The 19,904-nt window shown below is 39.7% G+C and overlaps 1 protein-coding gene across 4 annotated transcripts in view; it reads left to right on the forward strand.

Annotated features, from left to right (window-relative positions):
• The first annotated feature begins 1,888 nt into the window (after positions 1-1,888).
• LOC101860846 (ATPase family AAA domain-containing protein 2) overlaps positions 1,889-19,904 on the forward strand; it is a 38,525-nt gene continuing 20,509 nt past the window's right edge. For 3 of the 4 annotated variants that reach the window (XM_005108882.3, XM_035972526.1, XM_005108884.3), the window contains exons 1-16: positions 1,889-2,070; positions 5,627-5,739; positions 6,493-6,533; positions 7,350-7,594; positions 8,880-8,993; positions 9,796-9,895; positions 10,670-10,903; positions 11,369-11,471; positions 13,638-13,754; positions 14,616-14,730; positions 15,874-16,015; positions 16,501-16,649; positions 17,452-17,700; positions 18,826-18,916; positions 19,166-19,310; positions 19,564-19,733. In XM_005108882.3, coding sequence (XP_005108939.1) covers positions 1,969-2,070; positions 5,627-5,739; positions 6,493-6,533; positions 7,350-7,594; positions 8,880-8,993; positions 9,796-9,895; positions 10,670-10,903; positions 11,369-11,471; positions 13,638-13,754; positions 14,616-14,730; positions 15,874-16,015; positions 16,501-16,649; positions 17,452-17,700; positions 18,826-18,916; positions 19,166-19,310; positions 19,564-19,733 — 2,230 coding nt within the window. In that variant the 5' untranslated portion in view covers positions 1,889-1,968. The remainder of the gene's footprint in view (positions 2,071-5,626; positions 5,740-6,492; positions 6,534-7,349; positions 7,595-8,879; positions 8,994-9,795; positions 9,896-10,669; positions 10,904-11,368; positions 11,472-13,637; positions 13,755-14,615; positions 14,731-15,873; positions 16,016-16,500; positions 16,650-17,451; positions 17,701-18,825; positions 18,917-19,165; positions 19,311-19,563; positions 19,734-19,904) is intronic. The other variant, XM_005108883.3, reaches the window with a different exon arrangement.

Genomic DNA, 19,904 nt, shown 5'->3' on the forward strand with positions numbered 1-19,904 from the left:
GACGTAGAAACGTCTTACATGTAGGCTTAAGCGTAATTTTTTCCTATTTCTTCATTGCTTTGTTCTACCTGTTTATGCTTTTTAATCATAAGAATCTTGGAATATAATGACCAATGCCAGGCCAGACAGTATACAACATGCATGAATGAATTTAATATGCTTAAGTCAGCTTATAAAACATCTTGAAACTGCGGCAGCAAAGCAAAACTGCATTTTTCAGGCACTCTGTCTTCTGTTTTGCTCTAATATAAGAAAAGAGAGCAGTCATGGTTATGGTAATAGAAACAGAAGACGAGTGAAAAAGCTTTGCTTGATTGCTCCATTCCAGAATAAATCAGCTGGCGCTGGATCGAGCTTCCGGAGGGGGCGTGCCCGCGAACAATCAGGAAGCCTACAGTTTCAACGTAATTTCGAAAGTAGGCTTTGCGAATCTCCCGCCAGCATCAATGAGAGATGAAACGGTTGATATTACTGCGCGTCTTATTCTGTCAAAATGTGCGCTTAAAATGGACGTTTAAAATTCATATGATATATTGTATGTACAAAATTGCTTGAACTTATTCTTATAAGGATGATATTGTTTCCGAACCATCCTTATTTTGCTCTATATTGGTTTCTTTTTTGTCCGCGAAAGCACAACGTCTGGAGAGTGGTTAAAAATAATGTTTTCCCAGATTTGGCGGATTTGACCTACTTACAAAACAGACCTGAGAAGGCAAATCACTCCTGTCCACAAAAACATTATATAAATCTAGATCTAATTAAGAATTAAGAATAGTTCGATGTTTACAGTTCTCATAAAAGGCTTGATGATAAATTGGTTTAATTGGTACTTTGAATTGGCTATAAGTTAATAACATAAACAAAGAGTTGTTGTCAGTATCATCCTTCCACTCTCAAGCATCGACCTGGTAAAATAGACATCAAGCATTATTTACTTTGCCAGCTGTTTGGATTAACAGCGCCAAAAAAAAAAAAAAAAAAAAAAAAGGCTTTACGTCCGACAGGCTCGGAGGTCACAAGCCCTGACTTTATTGTGAATTGTGATTATGTCATGGTCATATGCTTTGAGTTAGAGAAGAAAGGATCCCAGACGTCTGAAAACGTTTCCTTTCAGTCTTATTAATATTTTAAAAAAATATATAATAAAGATATTCTTAACACGTGAACAAGAAAAAAATATAAAAAAATAATCGAAATTATCGCCGAGGCCACCCGTAGGCCTACTTCAACAGCGAAAGTGATCATGGTTTGCTGTACAAAATTATTTGTGTAATTGAACAATAAGAAGCCTCTTTTCTGTATGTCTCATATATGCCATGCATTGACATAGTTCAGCAGAGATTAAAGCTCGAGTGTAAGATAAAACTTAAAAACTGGTCGAGATATTACAAAGTACAAAATAAGCAAACATAGGACGGATGGAATGTATAAAAATATCACAACTTTGATCATCTTGATGAAAGTACGAACATACAGTTTTCCTTTGAGAAAATACAATGACCCGTTCCTCTGTATATAATAGCTAAACTGTAGGAAAGCCGCTGACGAAACAATCTAGAGCAAGGCAATTTTTTTCTCGAAAAAACCCCCAAACATAACAAACCCCGTTCAAGAAGTCCTGCAATAGAAGAAAGAATGTAAGCGCGCAAAAACGCAGGGCCCTTACCCTTAAAATGACGAAGAAAGGAAGATCGCGTAAAACAAAAAGTAACTGAACAAACATTGGCGGAAAAAGGCAACAATAACAGTGAGAATTAAATTTGAGGACGACAGAGGGAGGTGAGTGGCAGGCCCAGACATGAGACACGTTGATCAAACTTCGAGTTTTGCCTAGGCCTAGCCTATTTGGCTTGAGTCAATAAAAAAATCTGGAGTGTCGGTGAATTCGGTGGATGATCGTTTGGTTTGGTTGGTTATGGTTGTTTATTCCCTCGGTAGTGAGAGTCGTATAGAAATGTTCTGAAAATGGTTCGGACAAGACATAGTGGTGATGGCGAGGAGGAATGCTCTCCTAAGTTTTTATCTCTTAGGAACGAGAGGAACCGTCATGGAATAAAGAGCACAGAGGTAAGCAAAACGATACAAAACTTGGCGGAACACCCTTGGGGTCTTTTTTTCTGCCTCTTTCATTGCAACCGTTTTACGCGCCTTGGTTGAACCAGTATAACCAAAGTCTTAATTTTACTAGATGTTTGTTGCTTTAGTACGATTCTAAAGCTTTCGTACTTTTTGATTTGGATAATTTATTGCTCAGCTGATGGCAGTGCCTCCATATTGTACGAAAACATTTTCGCGGTGTCTGACGTTTCTTTGTCTGTTGACCAACGGTGTCTCAGTACTACAGTACATGATGACATGCTGACCCACCAACCTCTTTCTCTGAAGTGAATGACCTCCCTTTCTACTTTCGATCGTGTCCAGTTGATACTTTGGTGTTCAATACATTGCGCGTGGGACATTCGTTTACAGTTTATGGCAAGATTTTGTCGGCTGAATTAGATCTAGGCTACTCTTTGCCAAGATCTAGATTTTCTACTTGAACCATGCTTCCTGTGGTTGGTTCGAATCTAGATTCTAGATCTATACTCTAGATCTAGATTTCTAGATCTAGATCTAGAGAGAAATTCTAGATTTCTGATTCGAAGTGTATAGATCTAGATCTAATCTAGATCTAGATCTAGATTAGATCTAGATCTAGATCTAGATCTAGATCTACAGACCCGGTAACCGGGAACAAAGTCACGTCCACAAGTATACATAGAAATCTAGAATCTACGGTGCTTTTTCGGTAGTTCCCACCCCCTTGTGGTAAAATTCAGGGGGGGGATCTAGATCTAGATCTAGATCTAGGTGCTTTTTTGGTAGTTCCCATTCCCACCCCCTTATTTGAGCCTAGAGATCTACATCTAGATCTAGACTGAACCCCCCCCCACTCTTGGGGCCAATTGGGGGGTGGGAACTACCCAAAAAAGCGCCCAATAATTTATATTTCGGAGTGTCTACTCTACGTAGGCCTACAAGGTAACCGGGCACCTAGCCTCGGTGTCTACGTACACGCACGGTAACCGGCAACCGGCAACCGGGCACGTATTCTCAGTGTCATGCACACGGTAACCAGGCATGTATTGTAGTGTAGCCTCAATATCTACAGTCTACATACATGGTAACCGGCAACCGGGCATGTAGTCTCAGTGTCACCAGAGCCAGAGACTATATAGAATCTATATAACGAAGTGACTATTCGGACTTGAAAATATGTTTTTTGGACTTCCTGTGACTCTTGACTCCGGCTTCCTGTCCTGCCTCACTCGTGATTCGCCTCAGGCTGGGTAGAGACCTTGATCACTTCGGGCAAAATGGCGTTTTGTGCAGGAGCCGAGTTTTTATCTTATGATGAATTTGAGGCCGGCCTGAAAAGTTATAGCGCTTCTAATAAATGTTTATTTGTCAAGAGGTCATCAGAAGCAATTAAAGATGGCTTGTTAGCGTGTGTCGGATGGGCGGCCTGCACACGTTTGGCTGTGTGCGCGTCGGGGTGGGGGGTGGGGCACTTTCGGTCCGGGCGTTGAACGTCGCATACACGTCAGTCTTTTTTCCCCCGGCAACTGATCATTATTACAATAATAAGCTAGTCTTGACGTAGATCTACGTAATGAATTGTGCGCTGGTCTATGCAATCAAAAGTTGCTGTATGCTGAGCTCTACACAGCAACACAACTTTTTCTTGGTAAACAATCAAGATGACACAGGCTTGTGTATTTAAACGAATCAGTCTTTTTTTTTTTACACAGCTCATAATATGCAGGTGCCAGGTGGTCTGCTAATCTTCAATTTTACCTTTTTCTACAACAAAGAATGTGGGAAACGTGGGAGGGCGTATCAATGAGGCGGCGGGCATCGGATCAGCAGAAAAGGTGTGGGGGAAACTAAAAAATGGCGGAAAATTTGAAGCACTGAACGAAGACTCTTCCTTTTTTCCGGACCCGAGTCCGAATAACATTTGTTCATATTCAGACTCGAGTCCGAATAAGCCGAATAAAGACGGCCTATATATAATTAAATACTCTCTGGTGTCACGTACACGGTAACCGGGCAGTTCAGAACTCCCAAGCCCAAGTTCAGTTTTTTTCATCCGGTGTTGCCTTCATCCCCACCCCTCCCCAGACTGTACTTTTTAAAAAAATCAATCCCCACCCTCATTCCGGAGCCCTATAGCCCTATAGGCCCTACTTCGCAGCGCACAAACTTTGAATGAACTTTGGTGACCCCAGCTGGTACTCACAATGTGATGCATACGCACAGGCCCCTCCCACTGTTGACCAATTACAATAGCTACCAATTTTCAGCTGCTGGTGAGCTAAGCATGTGATCCCTCATAACCCATAAGCCCCGCCCAGAACTCATACACAAATTGTACGCGAAATGAGTGGTCACTGTTTACCCAGTCTGCAACAAAGTAATTGACAATGGGTGGCCGTCTTACACAGGTTTGACTGTATATATATATATACGGCCACCCATTGTCAAGGAGAAAAGTGGCCGTATAAGACAGGTGGCTGTCTTAGGCAGGACTGATCAAGATGAAGAAAACAAACCACTCCCATCTGAGGTCCCAATCGAAATTAGCCGCATTGTTGTTTTTGTTGTTGGTTTGTATTTTGTTGCTGATTTTGCTCATGGGAGACAATAAAACGAAATTTGTATCAGACAAGGAAAACCGAATGCCATGTTAAAACAAACACACAGGTTGCCACTACTCGGAGAACGAGCGACGCTTCTGTCACAAGTTCATGTAGACATCTTTTGTTACTTTGTTACAGACTGGGTAAACAGTGACCACTCATCTCACTTACGATTTGTGTATGTATATGAGTTCTGGGCGGGGCTTAACTTATGGGTTATGAGGGATCACATGCTTACCTCACCAGCAGCTGAAAATTGGTAGCTATTGGTCGACAGTGGGAGGGGCCTACGCAACATGATCAGTTGGAGGGACTACCTAACAACGACAGGTGATTGAATTATGACAGCTCGTCCACATCGCCAGGGGCCAATGCACAATTTATGACAAAAAAACATAACGGAGTCACTAAGGTGGCCGTCTAAGACAGGTGTTATTGCTTAGTGTGAAGGGGTTGTGTGTTAAATTATGGTGGCCGCAGCCGCGTTGGACAGGTGCCCGTTTTACACAGTTAAATTATATAGAAAAAATGCAAGAGGGGAAATGGAAAGTGACCATTTGTACAGGTGGCCGTCTTATAGAGGTGGCCGTCAGGGCAGGTTTGACTGTATATATATGTATATATATATTTTACTAGCATTGGAAGGATGACATTGGTTGATTGTGGTTATTACACTGATGAATGGGACTAAGGGTAGAAACATAGGAGGATCAATAGTTTCTCTTTTAAAAAAATGTCAAATGGAGGTCCAATCTATGAGGTGCAAGCACTGATGTAATTGCTGATGCATGATACCATATTTGTGATTTTTAGAGGCAGGATAGCACTTAAGAAGTGTTAAATTTTGACCACTGCTTGCTGACCGCACAGGAGACCCTTGATCCCACTGGCTGGGCCACTGGAACCCCTGTTTCATATTCATTGTCTCCTTTTTTTTGCAGGGCAAAGAAGATGGTCAACATCCAACACTGTCCTATAGGGGAGGGAGACATGCTTACAATGTATTTGAAGACAAAGTTGTGGAATCACGCCTACGGCCTCGTGTAGGGCCGAGGTAAGTCTGACCATATAATATATAAGGCCGAGTCATTGTCATTGCGTTTGTGCATCAATCAAGAAAAGCTCTACAGAGTGTCCAAAAAGTCGCGCACCATCCTAAAAATCTGGGTTTTTTCTCTGTCCATGCTCTCTTGACGAATTGAAAGATACAATCACAAATCCATCCAGATACCCTAAGGACCAAGGAAAGTTAAAAACAGCTAATTGCGAAGAGTAGAGAGTTGTATTAAAATGAAAATGGTGCTCAATTTGAGTCTCTGTAACAATAAATGTGTTTCAGGATTGTGAGCGACAACAATAAGTGTGTTTCAGGATGCAACAATAAGTGTGTTTCAGGATGCAACAATAAGTGTGTTTCAGGATGCAACAATAAGTGTGCTTCAGGACGGTGCACGGCGACTTTTTGGACACCCTGTATATAGATCCCAAGCCCTATTGTGTATTTGGTAGTATATTTAAAGGAATGGGATATCAGCATAGTATTTTTCAGTCTCAGAATTTTATATGAAGTTCTGGGGTTTTTTTTTCTGTATAAATTTTTTAACGGTTTTATTGGGGGGTGTATCTTTGTTGGGTTTTGGGTTGTTGTTTTTTTTAGTCACATGATGTGACTATAATGCCAGTGTGGCATAACTCTTGTTTTTAGATGGAAAGGCATCTGTTCGGCAGGGTGAACAGCAGTATTCAGTATTATAATGTAGACTTTTAAGTAGAAGTTTTAATTTATCCTATGTTTTTTGTTTTTCAGCCATGCCTATAATTATTTGGATGCAGACTCTTCTGATGATGGTGAGTTTGAAGATTTATCATTTTCAATTAACTGCTACTTTTCAAAATGATGAAATGTTCAATTTTAAAAAAACCGTGTTCAGGCTTCAGCAGTAGCATATAACATTAATGGACTGTGTGTAGTTTCCTCACTGCCAACTCTTTGAAAGACACAGTTTGCAGCAGTTGACATAAAAATATGTTTCATTATTTTCTCTTTTTATCGATTGTGCCGTATGAAAATCAAGTCAACTTAAGCATTAGCTTTAATTTTGATGAATTGCTGTTGTTTCTTGTGCTTATTTTTTTGGAAAAACACTATGTCAATGTTTGTAATTATGTTCGATTTTATTTTATATGAATATGTTGACATTTTCTGTCTTTGGTCTCTGAAGGGAGGGTGCTTGGTGCTTTTTTTCCCCACATCGTTATGAACAGTACATTGTTTTTTTCCTAAGAACATGCTTCCTAAAAGCCTGCTTTTGCCACGTGATAGGATTCTTTCTCTTTTTATCTTCTTGTTTAAAAATCTTTCTCTAAGAATTAAGTCCATTTAAAGACCTGCTGATTTGGTTTGGTAACAATAAAACATGAAGTAGTTGTTTGAGATGAACTGCACACTCTGAAAATGTCATTTCAGCACAATTTTTTTGTTGTCTTCCCAGTATCCCAAGTTTTTGGGTGACGACCTGAACTGTTCTAGTATTTAATTTCTGTGTTTTCCCTCTCTCATAATTCTTTATCCCTTAAGTTTATGTTGTATTATCAGTTGTGCTCTATTCACAAGTTGCTAGTTTCGAATTTTGTAACTTTTGGGAACTGTAACTTGTGTTGCAGATTCGTACAGACACAGTCGTCGTCAGCCCATGCATGAGATGATGTCTTCTCGACGGCGGTCGCGCTACAGCCGATCGCATGATATTAAGCAGGAGTTGCTGGAAGAACACCAGGTGAGGTCTGAGCGAAGGCAGCGCAGGAGAATGTCTGCCCCTGCGGAGGAGAGTCAAGATCACTCAGTGACCGATGATGACGATGAACACACAGAATCCATGAGGCGTAAGAGTTCTCGAACAAAAAGACAGGCAAGGCGAATTTTTTTTAAACTTCTGGTCAAGGCTTTATTTCCTCATCAATTCGGTTTGACACCACTATTTCCTTTCTTCGTCTCTGTTTCCAGTTGTATTTAACAGTCTTATTTTTTAGCAGTTTTTATCTGTCAGTGCTTCCACTCTTCCGTATTTTTACGGAAATCCGTACTTTCTGCCACCATACTTGTTCCTCCACCGACATTCTGTAGCAAAAGATCCGTACATACCTTCGTATCGTCTAGTACTAGTATAAGTTACGGTAATTCTCTCGGCAATAAGTTAATGTTATAGAGACCTGCCAGATTGCACATTTCCTGCAATCAGCCTTTATTCCGTTATGCCCCATACATTCATTGCGGGTTTGTCGGGAGTACATTTTTACTTGTAGATTGATCAAAATCTGGCAAACTTTTTGTGCCAATTTCCTCCTTTCTATCATTCACTCATTCCGTATGTCTATCTTCGGATTGTTGCTGCGGCTGGAAAATCTGCGCGTTGATTAAGTAAATTGACTAGTGATCTTAGACAGAAAAGTACTTTCAGAAAGAAACCTTTTTCAAATTTGTCTAGATTTTGATAAATTATCAATGTGAAGATTCTGCGGCACGAGAACACGATAAGGTCAAGGGCCGTGATGAAAGAAATTTATCCTTAAACTTAATAGAATCAAGAATAATTCGAAGTGGTGGTCTGAGGTTCTGACATATTCATTATTCCCAGGTTTGCCCTCTATCAATGGAGCGATGCCAAATTAATTGAATTAAAGTAGCACTGGAGGGGGAACCTGCTTTTAAACATTGCCATCAATGGATATATATATTGTGTAGATCTTGGTGAAGAAATCAAACAAGACAAAATGTTGGTGAAAAAATAAATGTTATGGTTTGTAGGCAATCTCTGCAAACTGGCTCCCAAATGCCATTTTCAACCCTCTAAAAGCACCCTGAACCCCCCACCTATACGGCACCCAGACCCCCGGCAGAATTGTCCTTACTTTCAGCTTCAGCTGGTGGAAGCCCTGATCTGCTCTCATGGACACTCAAAGCTTTGTCCTTGTTCCTGTAGAATTTATTTCAGTTTAGTAGTTCTGTTTTGTTGAGATTCTCTTCATCTTTTTCTTCTAAAAATTGCCAAAATTAACCACAGTGTTGAGGTATTTTTTTTCAAACTTCTCATAAATAGAGAAAGGTTTATTTTGACATGTGCTGCAGTTGTTGTGACACGAGTCATGTAAAAGGTAAATGTTTCATTTTTTCCTTTTGTACTTCTGTATGTTCAGATTTATAACAAGTTGAACCAGTCGTATCTGGTGAGCCCTCCAGCCCAGGAGAAGGACGTCGATGAGCACATGGACCAGTCTGACTTGAAGGACCAGGATTCAGAAGACAACCAGGTGAAGCCTTTTCTTCCGGATTTACATTCCATAATTTTTTCGGGGTGTCATGGGTGCAAGTCTATTTGAGTGTGGAAAGTTTCTTTGGGTGAATTTTGTGCTTGGATGGTACAACAAAGAAATGTTTTGTACTTTATTTTGCATACAGCTTAGATGATTTGAAGAGAGACACGCAAGAAAATTTTCGTCCCCCTGGGGAATCAAACTGGGGTGTCTCCTGACAGACAGCGGTACCTTAGCTGTGTTAGCTCACATTTAGATAAGTAAGTGACCCCTGTTCTGCGTGTCTCTTCTTCTAGATACAAATAGGCTCTTGGTATGGTTTGCCAATAATGCTATAAATGCAATCGGCAGTTTTTTCCTTTTCCCTGTCCTTTTCTTTTTTGTCAGTTCTGAGGTAAAAGTCCTCCATCAGTTTTGCCACGGACTGACTTTCTGTTTCAGTGGCTGTCCTCTTTTCCATGATCGATTTGAAAATTCTCAGATCAAAGACTTTGTCATAGGTGTTGCATCCAGATTGGACAAAAGCAGGGGGTCAGCTCAGTCCTCGGTTTGAATTTACTAGTGAATGTTTAAACTTGACAATTCAGCACATCAAGATTTCGTATTGACAGTTCAGCACATCAAGATTTCGTATTCACTTATTTTGTGCAAAAGTTTACTAATTATATGTGATAACCATGCTGTTTTATATTGGCATGGTAGGTCCGGATGAATCTGGCTTTCAGTCTTCAGCAGATTGAAATCCACAGGGATCCTTAATTTCATAGAGGTTTTCAAAAAAAAAATTTCTGGTCTTCAGCAGTTTTCAGACATGTACAGCAGAGTGAAAAGGAAACGTGTGCAAGTCAAGAGGAACATGTATGGAGTGCCCATAAATGATGATTCTGACTCTGAGCAAGGTTTGTATGTCTATGTATTTAACCTTTGAAAATATTTATTGTTGTGCCATAATTTATATAAATTAGTTTGTCATGCTTTCTATTTCGTTTAAGGTAAAGAAATTAATTTTTCTCCCGGGCCCACTGTCCAGGACCTGAAGAAAGACCACTGAAATTTTCATTGGTATAGATGATGAGCTGTAGAAGTTATTCATAATTAATAATTTTATAATGTCTGATTTGCAGCAGCTGATGTGAAGGTTAATGCTGGGGCACAGACGGCTGGTTGGGGGGGGGGGATTAGATAGTGTACGGGGTTAAGCTTTGTTTCTGCTAATAAAAAGTATGTTTAGTATTCCTGTGAACTGTTTGTTGATTGCGCATGAATTGCTAATGAAGAATCCAACATGTAAAAATCTCTTTTGAAATGCATGTGAGAACGTTAGAATTGTTTTGTTAAAAGTCAAATACATATGTGTTTGGTACCCTGGCCCTTTCAAAGCCAGTGTCTTGCTGAGTAGCCCACCTTTTTTTCTGCTTTTGATTCTTTAGAGTTTGTTCTTCCAAACTGTTAGCCTTCTTGTCCTATGAGCACATCATTGTTTAAACAATTTCTTTATCTTAATTTGTTCTTCTTTCCTGAATGACTATTGGTCTCGATATAGTCCTAAAGAGAGAACTGTCTTTTATTCTTTACAGTGATAGAAATCATAAATGCCAGTGGGGCGGATCATGTCCTGGACAGATATTAATAGTCTGGGGGAAAAAATTATGTTTTGTTTTCTTTTATTTCAGGAGATGATAAAGAAAGGAACAGGAATGATAACAGTAAAGATGATGAGGAAGAGGAAGGTGATGATGACGATGAAAGGGAGGAGGGTGAGGAGAATGGGGACAACAGTGTTGGTTCCCGGCGTTCTTCTAAGAGGCTGAGTGGAGGGAAAAGAGAGAGAGAGCAGCCAGTGGTGAAGCAGTACTCTCTACGGGAGCACAAGCCTAGGACAGATCTGTACAAGGCTCCTGTTGAAGGTAGTTCTCCTTCTCTCACTTTTGACAGGGCTTTATTTTCACCTTTTTGTAGATTTTGCATTATTCACAGCATAAGTTGGTTGATGAAGCTGTTCAAACATGATTTTTATGGCAACATCTGCATAACTGTCTTTTGTTTTTAATTGGGGGGGGGGGGGAGAGTTCATTCTGTTCTTTTATTTTTTTTGGCTAAACATGCTGCAAGACTATGAAGAGACAATTTTTTTCCATCTGCAATTTTTCAGTGTGTGGTTAGAGAGGCAAATTTACTTCCATTAACTGTTTTGTCTGTCTAAAGTCATGTCACAGAGTTATCCTGATGCAGTTGGTACAATTGTGACTGTAGTCATGGGTAAATTATGACATCAATAATAGTAATACTGATACTGAAACTATCCGTTGATTTTATGGAATAAATGCTGCAGCTATTCCTCTGAAATATGCATTTTTATTTTTATCTTGCAGAGAGAAAAATCCGTAGGACTGATCACTCCATTTTTGCATCAACGCCAACCAAGAAGAGTACAAATCAGACGTATCAGTCTCCTGCCCAGAGGAGAAACAAAAGGTCAGTGGAGGAAAGTCCGTTTGTGAAGGACATACCTAGACCTGCATGTTTGCCGACAATCGTCTGAAATCCGACAATCGCGACCCGACCCGCGAACCGGCCGATGCTATCGCTAGGCCCGGCTGTATCAGTCAATTCAATGTGCGTAGTGCGAGGCTTGGCCGACTGCCAGCGACCCCTTTTTCTCCCGTCGGCTTCGTCGGCACTTTCGTTTTCGTGCCGGCCGCTGACGCGTGCACCGCCGACGTCGGCGTTTCCGACATAATTGTCGGAACCTAAGTAGAAATGCGAATACGAAAAAGGACGACAACCTAAATTATCTACTTTCAGTTTCGTGCTCGAGCGGCCATTTTGAATTTCGTTTGTTGACTAATTCAATTGTTCAGATCGTGTGGCTTCATTCAAGTCCGACTCTCTTGTTCTAATACTAATAGAATCTAGATCTATATCTAGATCTAGATTTATATAGATATAGATCATTATAGACCTCAATGGAGGATTCATATTCCAATTCTATTATGTCAAACCCTATCATAGGTTGTGCTGTAATATTAATATTGGTAAAAATAAGCATTTCATCAGGTGCGTGAATTATTTATTTATTTAGATCTAGATATATCTAGATCTAGATTATCTAGATCTAGATCTAGATTTTATTTTTATGCTCCTTGTTTGTTTTGGAGTGTGGTTTTTTTTATTTTTATTTTTTTTTCATTTAGGACTTGTTTTGGCCTTTTTACATGAGTCCCGTTGCAGGTTCTTTTTGGGGGTAGGGTTAGGTCTCTTCTTTATATTCTGTTTGTTGGGGTGGTCGCTCGTTACTCGGATGTCCTTCCTTATGACACCCACAAAGGCTTTCTTTTTGTGGAGGGGGGGGGGGGGGGTTTGCGCAAAATTTTCAGACAATCTGGTTGAGGCTCACATGCAGGTCTACATACCCTTTTTCACTGTGTTGTGTTTGACTTTGAATGTTTAAAAGACTTTACAATTGCTGTCTCTTGAGCTGTCCTGCTCAGTACTTTTTTTTTTTTGTAAACAAGGAAACTACTTTTGGATCAACTTTGTCTTAAAATAGTTTTGTTGGATTTTTTTTCAACAGAGCGTAGGCCATCAACAAGTCTCTCTAAAGATGTCTTTATCAGAGAATCAACGTCTAGATTAATCCGGAAATCTGGATTTCTAGAATTATCCGGTTATTGCGCTTTATGTCAAGTACACCATTTTTCAGCTTGATGTAGTCCACTAACCCTGTATGGTAATATTTAGCTGTAAGAGAATGCTTTTTATGCATAAATAGCTCAGGACTTGAAATACAGTTGCAAAGTGCTGACAGGGTTACATGGTTTTAAGTTTCTCTCTCACTTTAGTCATTAGAAATGTTTTCCTTTTAGTTTAGTGCCAATAGATTTCTACAATAAGCTGATTGACTGCGCTCTGTGGGTCTTTTGCTCTGTTGTCATGACATGAAAGTGAATGCTAAGTCTTTTCTTTTTGCTTCATTTTCTCATGTAAAGTGAGGATGGCAGGACAACTGAATATGGTGTTATTATGCATTAACAATCTGTTGATGATGATCCTGAGAAGTTTCATAGACTCATTGTGGCCCTTGTATTATCATGAGGGGGAGGGCATCATGGTACTAACTAGAACGAAGTCTTCACATTATCAGAGTTGACATGTGGGTGGTTGGCAGGTGCTCTGGTGTGGTTTGTTCCTTCTTTCCAATCAAGCATCTGTGGTCCTTATCTCCCCTTCTTCTTTTTTGTGTATGTTACTCTCTTGTAACACATAATCTATTCTTCGGCACTTAAATGACCTTATTGTGTTGCAAGTGCCGTAAAACTTATTAAAACTAAAAAAGAGCTGACATGAATATTTGATGACTAGATCTAGTAAGCATATAAGCTGGGACATCCTGTAGGGTTTTTTTGGGGTTTTTTTTTGTGGTTTTGTTGTGAACTTGAGATGTTATCCCAGTATTTCCATGAGTGGTTGGAGAGGGCCACGGGAAGGTATTCTTTCCTTTCCTTTTGTTGCTTTTGTTGTGTGTCCTTCTTTTTCTCTGCCCTAAAAAATAACCATTGTCCTGTCGATGTGCTTGTCATTACTAAAAACTCCCCAAAACTCCAGCACTTCCTTCACTTGAGCTGACACCAATTTTCACAGAAAACGCTCAGCATTCCACTCTGACTCCAGCTCCACTTCCTCATCTGACAGTGAGAGTAGTGATGAAAAGAAATTCAAACACAGAAAAAACAAGAGTATGGCCAAGGCAAGGAGCAGGTAATACAGAACACTTCTTAGTGGCATGATATTTATAGAAATTTATTTGAAACCATTTGGTAGTACAGGTTGGCATATATTTGTTGATTGCTTGGGAACAAAGGAATCGTATGAATTTATTTGCCATATGATATGTGTTCGTGTATTCACCTCCTACTGGGAGACTGGACGTATGCCTGTCAAAGAGGAAATCTGATTGTATTTATTGAGTGGAATATTTTGAATGTGATCAGGAACTTTCCTTTCTTGAAATTTCATTTTGAAGATTCTTCAAAACTGTACTTAATGTCTTTGTTAGATACATGCCTCTTACCAAAGATAGTAAATAACAAGATGGGCCACTCAGCCAAAAAAGTGTCCGCAGGAAGTTCGCTCTTTGCTTCAGATGGCGCTGCAGTCTGTTTTGAAGCTCTCTTTCGTTTTTCCAGAAGAAGAATAGGAATAGCACCTCCTTGCGTGCGCAGATTGACTGCTGTTCATCAGAAGTTCGGGTTCGTTCAGTGCGGAGTTTTAGGTTTTTTTATTTTAATGACCTCTCGCCTTTCATTCTTAAGTCAAATTAAATGAAGAAAACAATCACCCTTTCCTCTGGAAGAGGTTTTTTGTCAGCGTAACCATTAAAAAAAAGCGTTCTTCCGAAATTCATTAAAAAACTTGCTAGTTTCATTTGGATTTTTTTAACTCAAGTAGGATAACTGTTCGCAAAGGGTGCGCCTTTTGCGGAGAGGGCGCCACCGAATTTTGAGGACACTTTTTTAATTGGCTCAAAGAGAGAAGTGGCCCCTCTTGTTATGTAGACTCTTTGCTCTTACTAATACTGTGCACTATATGATTATTCTCATGCTTTTTGTTCCATTTCAGGTTGATGCCTATGAATTTTTCATCAAATGCCTTGCCCCCAGCGGGAGTCATCAAGGATAGAGTCAAGTCAGGCGCCAGTCTGGCTGATGTGGAGCCAATGAATATTGACAGAAATGTATGTACAAGCTCCTGGCCCTATTTTATTTGTATACCAACCAGTATTCTGTTCCTACTTAATTTGCTTTCCAGTCAACCCAATGCAGTGATATACAATACCTTTTACATGTATTCAGATTTTGATTTTGCCAAGTGGCTTTTCTATTGCTGAGCAGCCATCCTTTTGTTATAAGCCTTTAATGGGGTTTGTTTTGGGGGGGGGGGGGGTAAGTGTTTCACGGCGCTTGCAACTGCATAAGGTCAAATATGAGCGTGCGGGACATTTAACTATTTTTAGTTGGGGGGGGTGTTGGTTCAAGTGACACCCACCTGCTCCCAGCCCTCTTACAAGCAAGTTTTTTTGTGTATTAAGACGCATCTGGTCTCCAGCCTGAACTTGGTTGTCAGAGGGTTTTGCGTTTAATAAAAAGTTTTTTTAAATCATTTGTGTGGCATTGTGGTGAAATCAGGTACTTTTCAAAATAAGGAAATTGAAGAAATACATTTTTTCACCTGTTAATTTGGCTTAATAACTTTAATGTCCATTTAAAATACTTTTCTGTGTGAATTTCACTGAAAACCATTAATCAACAGGGCATGTGAAATTACAGTTTCCGTGTCACCAACATTTGGCAGCTATTTTCCCGCTAATTTTACCTCTGACACCAGGCGACCCCCATCTCCTTCAATAAAAGATATCTTTGGCTTCTAAAATAGATGCTTATTTTTCTTCCTTAAAAATTGGAGACAAATTAACAAGCTTTAAAATGATACCAATAATTCCATATGCCTAAACGCTGACAAGGGCCTTGATTCCATCGTATCCTCACACAAATACTTTTGTTTCCCTAAAAATGTAGCAGGTTTTGTGGAGATGGAGGATAGAGATTAGAGTGAATTGGCTATATTGAAAAGCAATTCACAGTACTTTTTTATCACCCAGTTACTTTAAATTACGGTTTGTTTTTTATGTGTTCCTGAATATTTTAGGGCATCAAGTGTCAGTTAGATTTTTCCAGAATTCAGTATCAGTCATATTTACTTAAAATGTTATGAGTTGTAGCTGATAGAACGCCTTCTCTTTTGTTCATGATTTCATGCAAATGTGTGTGATTTCACCATTACTGCCAGTGAAATAAAACTCTAAATTGTCTGTCTTTAGGTGACATTCAACAGCATTGGAGGTCTGGGTAAACACATCCGTGCTTTGAAAGAGATGGTAGTGTTCCCACTTCTTTATGACAAGGTTTTCCAACGCTTCAAAGTGGATCCGCCTAGAGGTGTGCTGTTCTATGGACCACCAGGTAGGTTCAGCCTCTGGACTGTTGAAAGCTTTATGGATATGGTCTGTTTTCAACAATTTCTGACCGTTGTAATTGTAATAAAAGCATTTTAATCTAGTTTCCTCTGCTGGTTGCAGAATTTATAGATATGCTTTTCTTTGGATGAATGTGGAATTCACATTAGATTTTATTTTGATATAACTTTTCAGCTGTAATGGATACTCTGTGCCCAATGCCTGTGGTCAGAGTTTTCATTGTTAGTGTTGACAAAGGGACAGCCCAGTACTGGTTGTACGTATCTCCAACATTGTGGGGGGTGGTTTTATCTGACATGTAGTCTATAGATAGATATGTCTTACCTAGAATTGTCTTGATTAAAATGGATGCAAAATTCAAATTGGTAAGTTATGGAAAAATGGTTTATAGCAAAATGTGTCTTATTGTGGATAAGGGATTATCAGATTTGAGTCTTGTTTTTAATCTGGTTACTCTTATTTCCTGATCAGGCACAGGCAAGACTCTAGTAGCTCGGGCTTTGGCCAATGAGTGTTCCCATGGCGACCGGAAAGTGGCTTTCTTCATGCGTAAAGGTGCTGACTGCTTGAGCAAGTGGGTGGGCGAGTCCGAGAGGCAGCTCAGACTCTTGTTCGATCAGGTAGGAATTGAGCCAATGGTCTATTATCGTTGTACAGTTTGCTCAATGCAATGTTTTTGTAAGTATTTACTACTGTGAATTCAACCAGTGGCAACAGTTAATTTTTCTTTTGCTTTGTTTATACTGGTCCTGTCAGGTTAAAAGAGTAGTGGTGGTGCTTTTATTATTATATGTGAGGCAGCGTGATGAAATCAGGCGCTCATCAAATGATGAAATTGAAGGACCTGGCATTTTGGACTATTTTTATAGAATTTTTAAGTTTTAGCTCAACACCTTTTGTTTCTATTTACTTTTCTGATCCAACAGCTATCTGAGTTCTAGCTCTTCGACTTGTTTTGTTTCCTTTTAAAAAAACATTTCCATGTGGATTTTAATTAAAGGCACAAAAAGTGTAAATTTTCAGTTTCCAAGGACTCTCAAGCTATGGAATTAATTAAACTTCGGCGGCTATTTTCTTGTTAATTTTTTTACCACTGAAACTGGGCTACCCCCATCTTCAATTGCGAATACCCCAAAACTGTACTTCTGTTCATGGTGGATTGGTATTTTTTTAATCGAAAGCAAGAAAAATGAACCAGCCTTTTAAGATGATATCAATATCTCCATATGACCAAAATTTGACAAATGCCTGACTCCTCCGTGTCATGACACATATTCACTTTCTTTTTTTTTAATGTAATGTGAAAGATAAATGATAGTGTTACAAATTTGTCACTGTTAAAAGTTTGTGGAGAAAAGGCCTACGAAAGGTGTATTTTAATTGAAACAATTTTGAAAGAATGCTGAACTTGACCTTTTTCAGGCATACAAGTTCCGTCCCTCTATAATATTCTTTGATGAGATTGATGGCCTGGCCCCAGTGAGATCAAGCCGCCAGGATCAAATCCACAGCTCCATCGTGTCCACCCTGCTGGCCCTCATGGATGGGCTGGATAGCCGGGGGGAGATTGTGGTCATCGGGGCTACCAACAGGATTGACTCCCTCGACCCAGCCCTCAGACGACCAGGACGCTTTGACAGGGAGTTCTTGTTTCCTCTGCCTTCGCTAGAGGTTGGTCTCTCACTCCTTTTATGGACATGCATAGTTGTCAGCCAGAACGGGAAAAAGTATTACATCTGATAGGGCCTACGTTTTTGAGGGTTTGAGTAGGAAGTCCTTTGTTGTTTGAAAAAAAAACTGTCTTGTTTTTCACGTGTTGCTCCTCACAGACTTGCGCTGATGCTGAAATAAAGTGAATAGCTTGAATTAACTGATGGGGAAAAGTGTGAGTGAAAGGTTTGGAGGGGGGTTACTTGACCCGTGGGGGGGGGGAGTTGGTTGGTTTTAGAAAGTTAGTATCTATGGTTATATTGTTTGTCTTTTGAAAGTATATTCATTGAACTGGCGTAAGACTTTGGTGCTGTACTGTTCCATGATTCCTGACCTACACAGAAGTATATAGTGTAAAGCGCATAGAGCTTGCTGTTGAGCAGGGATCTGCGCTATACATATGCTATTTATTATTATATTTCATTTGCATCTCTGGTCTATGGTTGGTTCATGTTGGGGTCTGCTTCTTTCCGATGTTTGTATTGTCCTCATCTTTTTCTTGCTAAACCTGACCATTCATATTGTGATGGAGTCTGGATACAAATTATGACTTCACTATGTAGTGTGGGTGGTTGGTGGGTTGCTTCTTCTTTCCTATCAAACAACTATTCTATCCTCTTTTTCTCCCCTCTTTCTTTTTTGTGTTTGTTACTCTCTTGTAACACCTCTAATCTTCGGCACTTATATGACGTAATTGTGTTGCAAATGCCGTAAAACTCTTACAAAAAAACCCGTTTAGATGCAGTGTGTGTTTCTTGTAAATGAAAGGAGTTTGATATTATGTGGATTTGCTTCTCTGTATTTCTTCTTCCTTTCGATCTAAATGTCAGATTGTCATTTTGTGAATCTCAAGATGGTTTCGTGTGTTTCTATGCCAAATTGACGTTCCATCAGTTTTCATGCAGCGTTCCATTTTTCTAAGAAATCTTTTATCGTTCGCATTTGCGATTTCAAATCCTTCTTAGATAGTAACTGGTTAGGTGGCTTGGTGTGTTTTGTACTGTCTTTTCGTTGTGGTCAGTAATAATGAATTTATAGTCTGAAAAAAAAAGGCATGTAAATATTGATTTTTTTGCTAATTTTCAGGCAAGAACACAGATTCTCAAGATTCACACAGCTTGCTGGACCCCAAAACTGAATGACCATTTCATCTCTCAGTTGGCAGAAAAATGTGTGGGTAAGTGTGATAAGTTAAGTCATTATAACTGTTGCATTAGTGCAATCAATTTTCTGTACAGTTTGTATTAATCTTGTATGTGATTTTTGTTTTTGGCTTGTAAAACATTATGTTGAGGGAATGTGTGACCTTTTGTATGAAGCAGAATATCCTCTATTTATTTACTAAAAATTTTTTTTTTTGGTGTGACATAGAAAGGGGTGTGACTTACTCCTCATGTCATAATATTATGACTTGCTATATTTCCAGGCTACTGTGGTGCTGATCTCAAGGCTCTGTGCACGGAGGCAGCCATGCTAGCCCTGCGCCGACGCTACCCACAGATCTACATCAGCAACGAAGCTTTACAGCTGGATGAGTCCTCCATCAAGGTGTCAGCTAAGGACTTCTTTGAGTAAGTAAACTTTCAGTGACAGCTTGGACAGTATGAATGCTATTTTTATGTTTATTCAAAGTCAATCATGTATATTAAGGTTTAAACTGTTTACTGTCTTGTTTTTGTGGAGAGGGAGAGAGATGTTGAAGTAAGTGTATGTATGTGCAAAGTGCTGTTGCCTGTCTTTATCAGTATTTTTGTTGATAAATGTATTGTCTTAGTGACAGGGGTTTTGTTTTTATTTGACTGAGTTCTGTCTCTCTGTTGACAGTGCGGTGCAGAACATAATCCCTACCTCCCAGCGTGCAGTGAACACCCCAGCACGAGCCCTCAGTGCACGAGTGTGCCCCCTGCTTCAGCGTCAGTTGGATCGAGTCATGTCGCAGCTGGCTGACACCTTCCCTCCTTGCCTGGCTCAGATCTCCTCTCTAGATGCCGCTGGTATGTTGATTGTGATACTACTGATTGTCAGGCCATAACAGTCTCATGATTATTAAATTTAATATGTGGTCTACTGAAATAGCCATAGATAACAGTGCTTGTTTCTTCTGAATTTTTGTATGATATTTCTGCGAAGCATAAACTGTGGCTCTGCAGGGTTTTTTTGGGGGG

Source organism: Aplysia californica, unplaced genomic scaffold (assembly GCF_000002075.1).
Source record: "Aplysia californica isolate F4 #8 unplaced genomic scaffold, AplCal3.0 scaffold00730, whole genome shotgun sequence".
Classification (NCBI taxonomy): Eukaryota; Metazoa; Mollusca; class Gastropoda; order Aplysiida; family Aplysiidae; genus Aplysia; species Aplysia californica.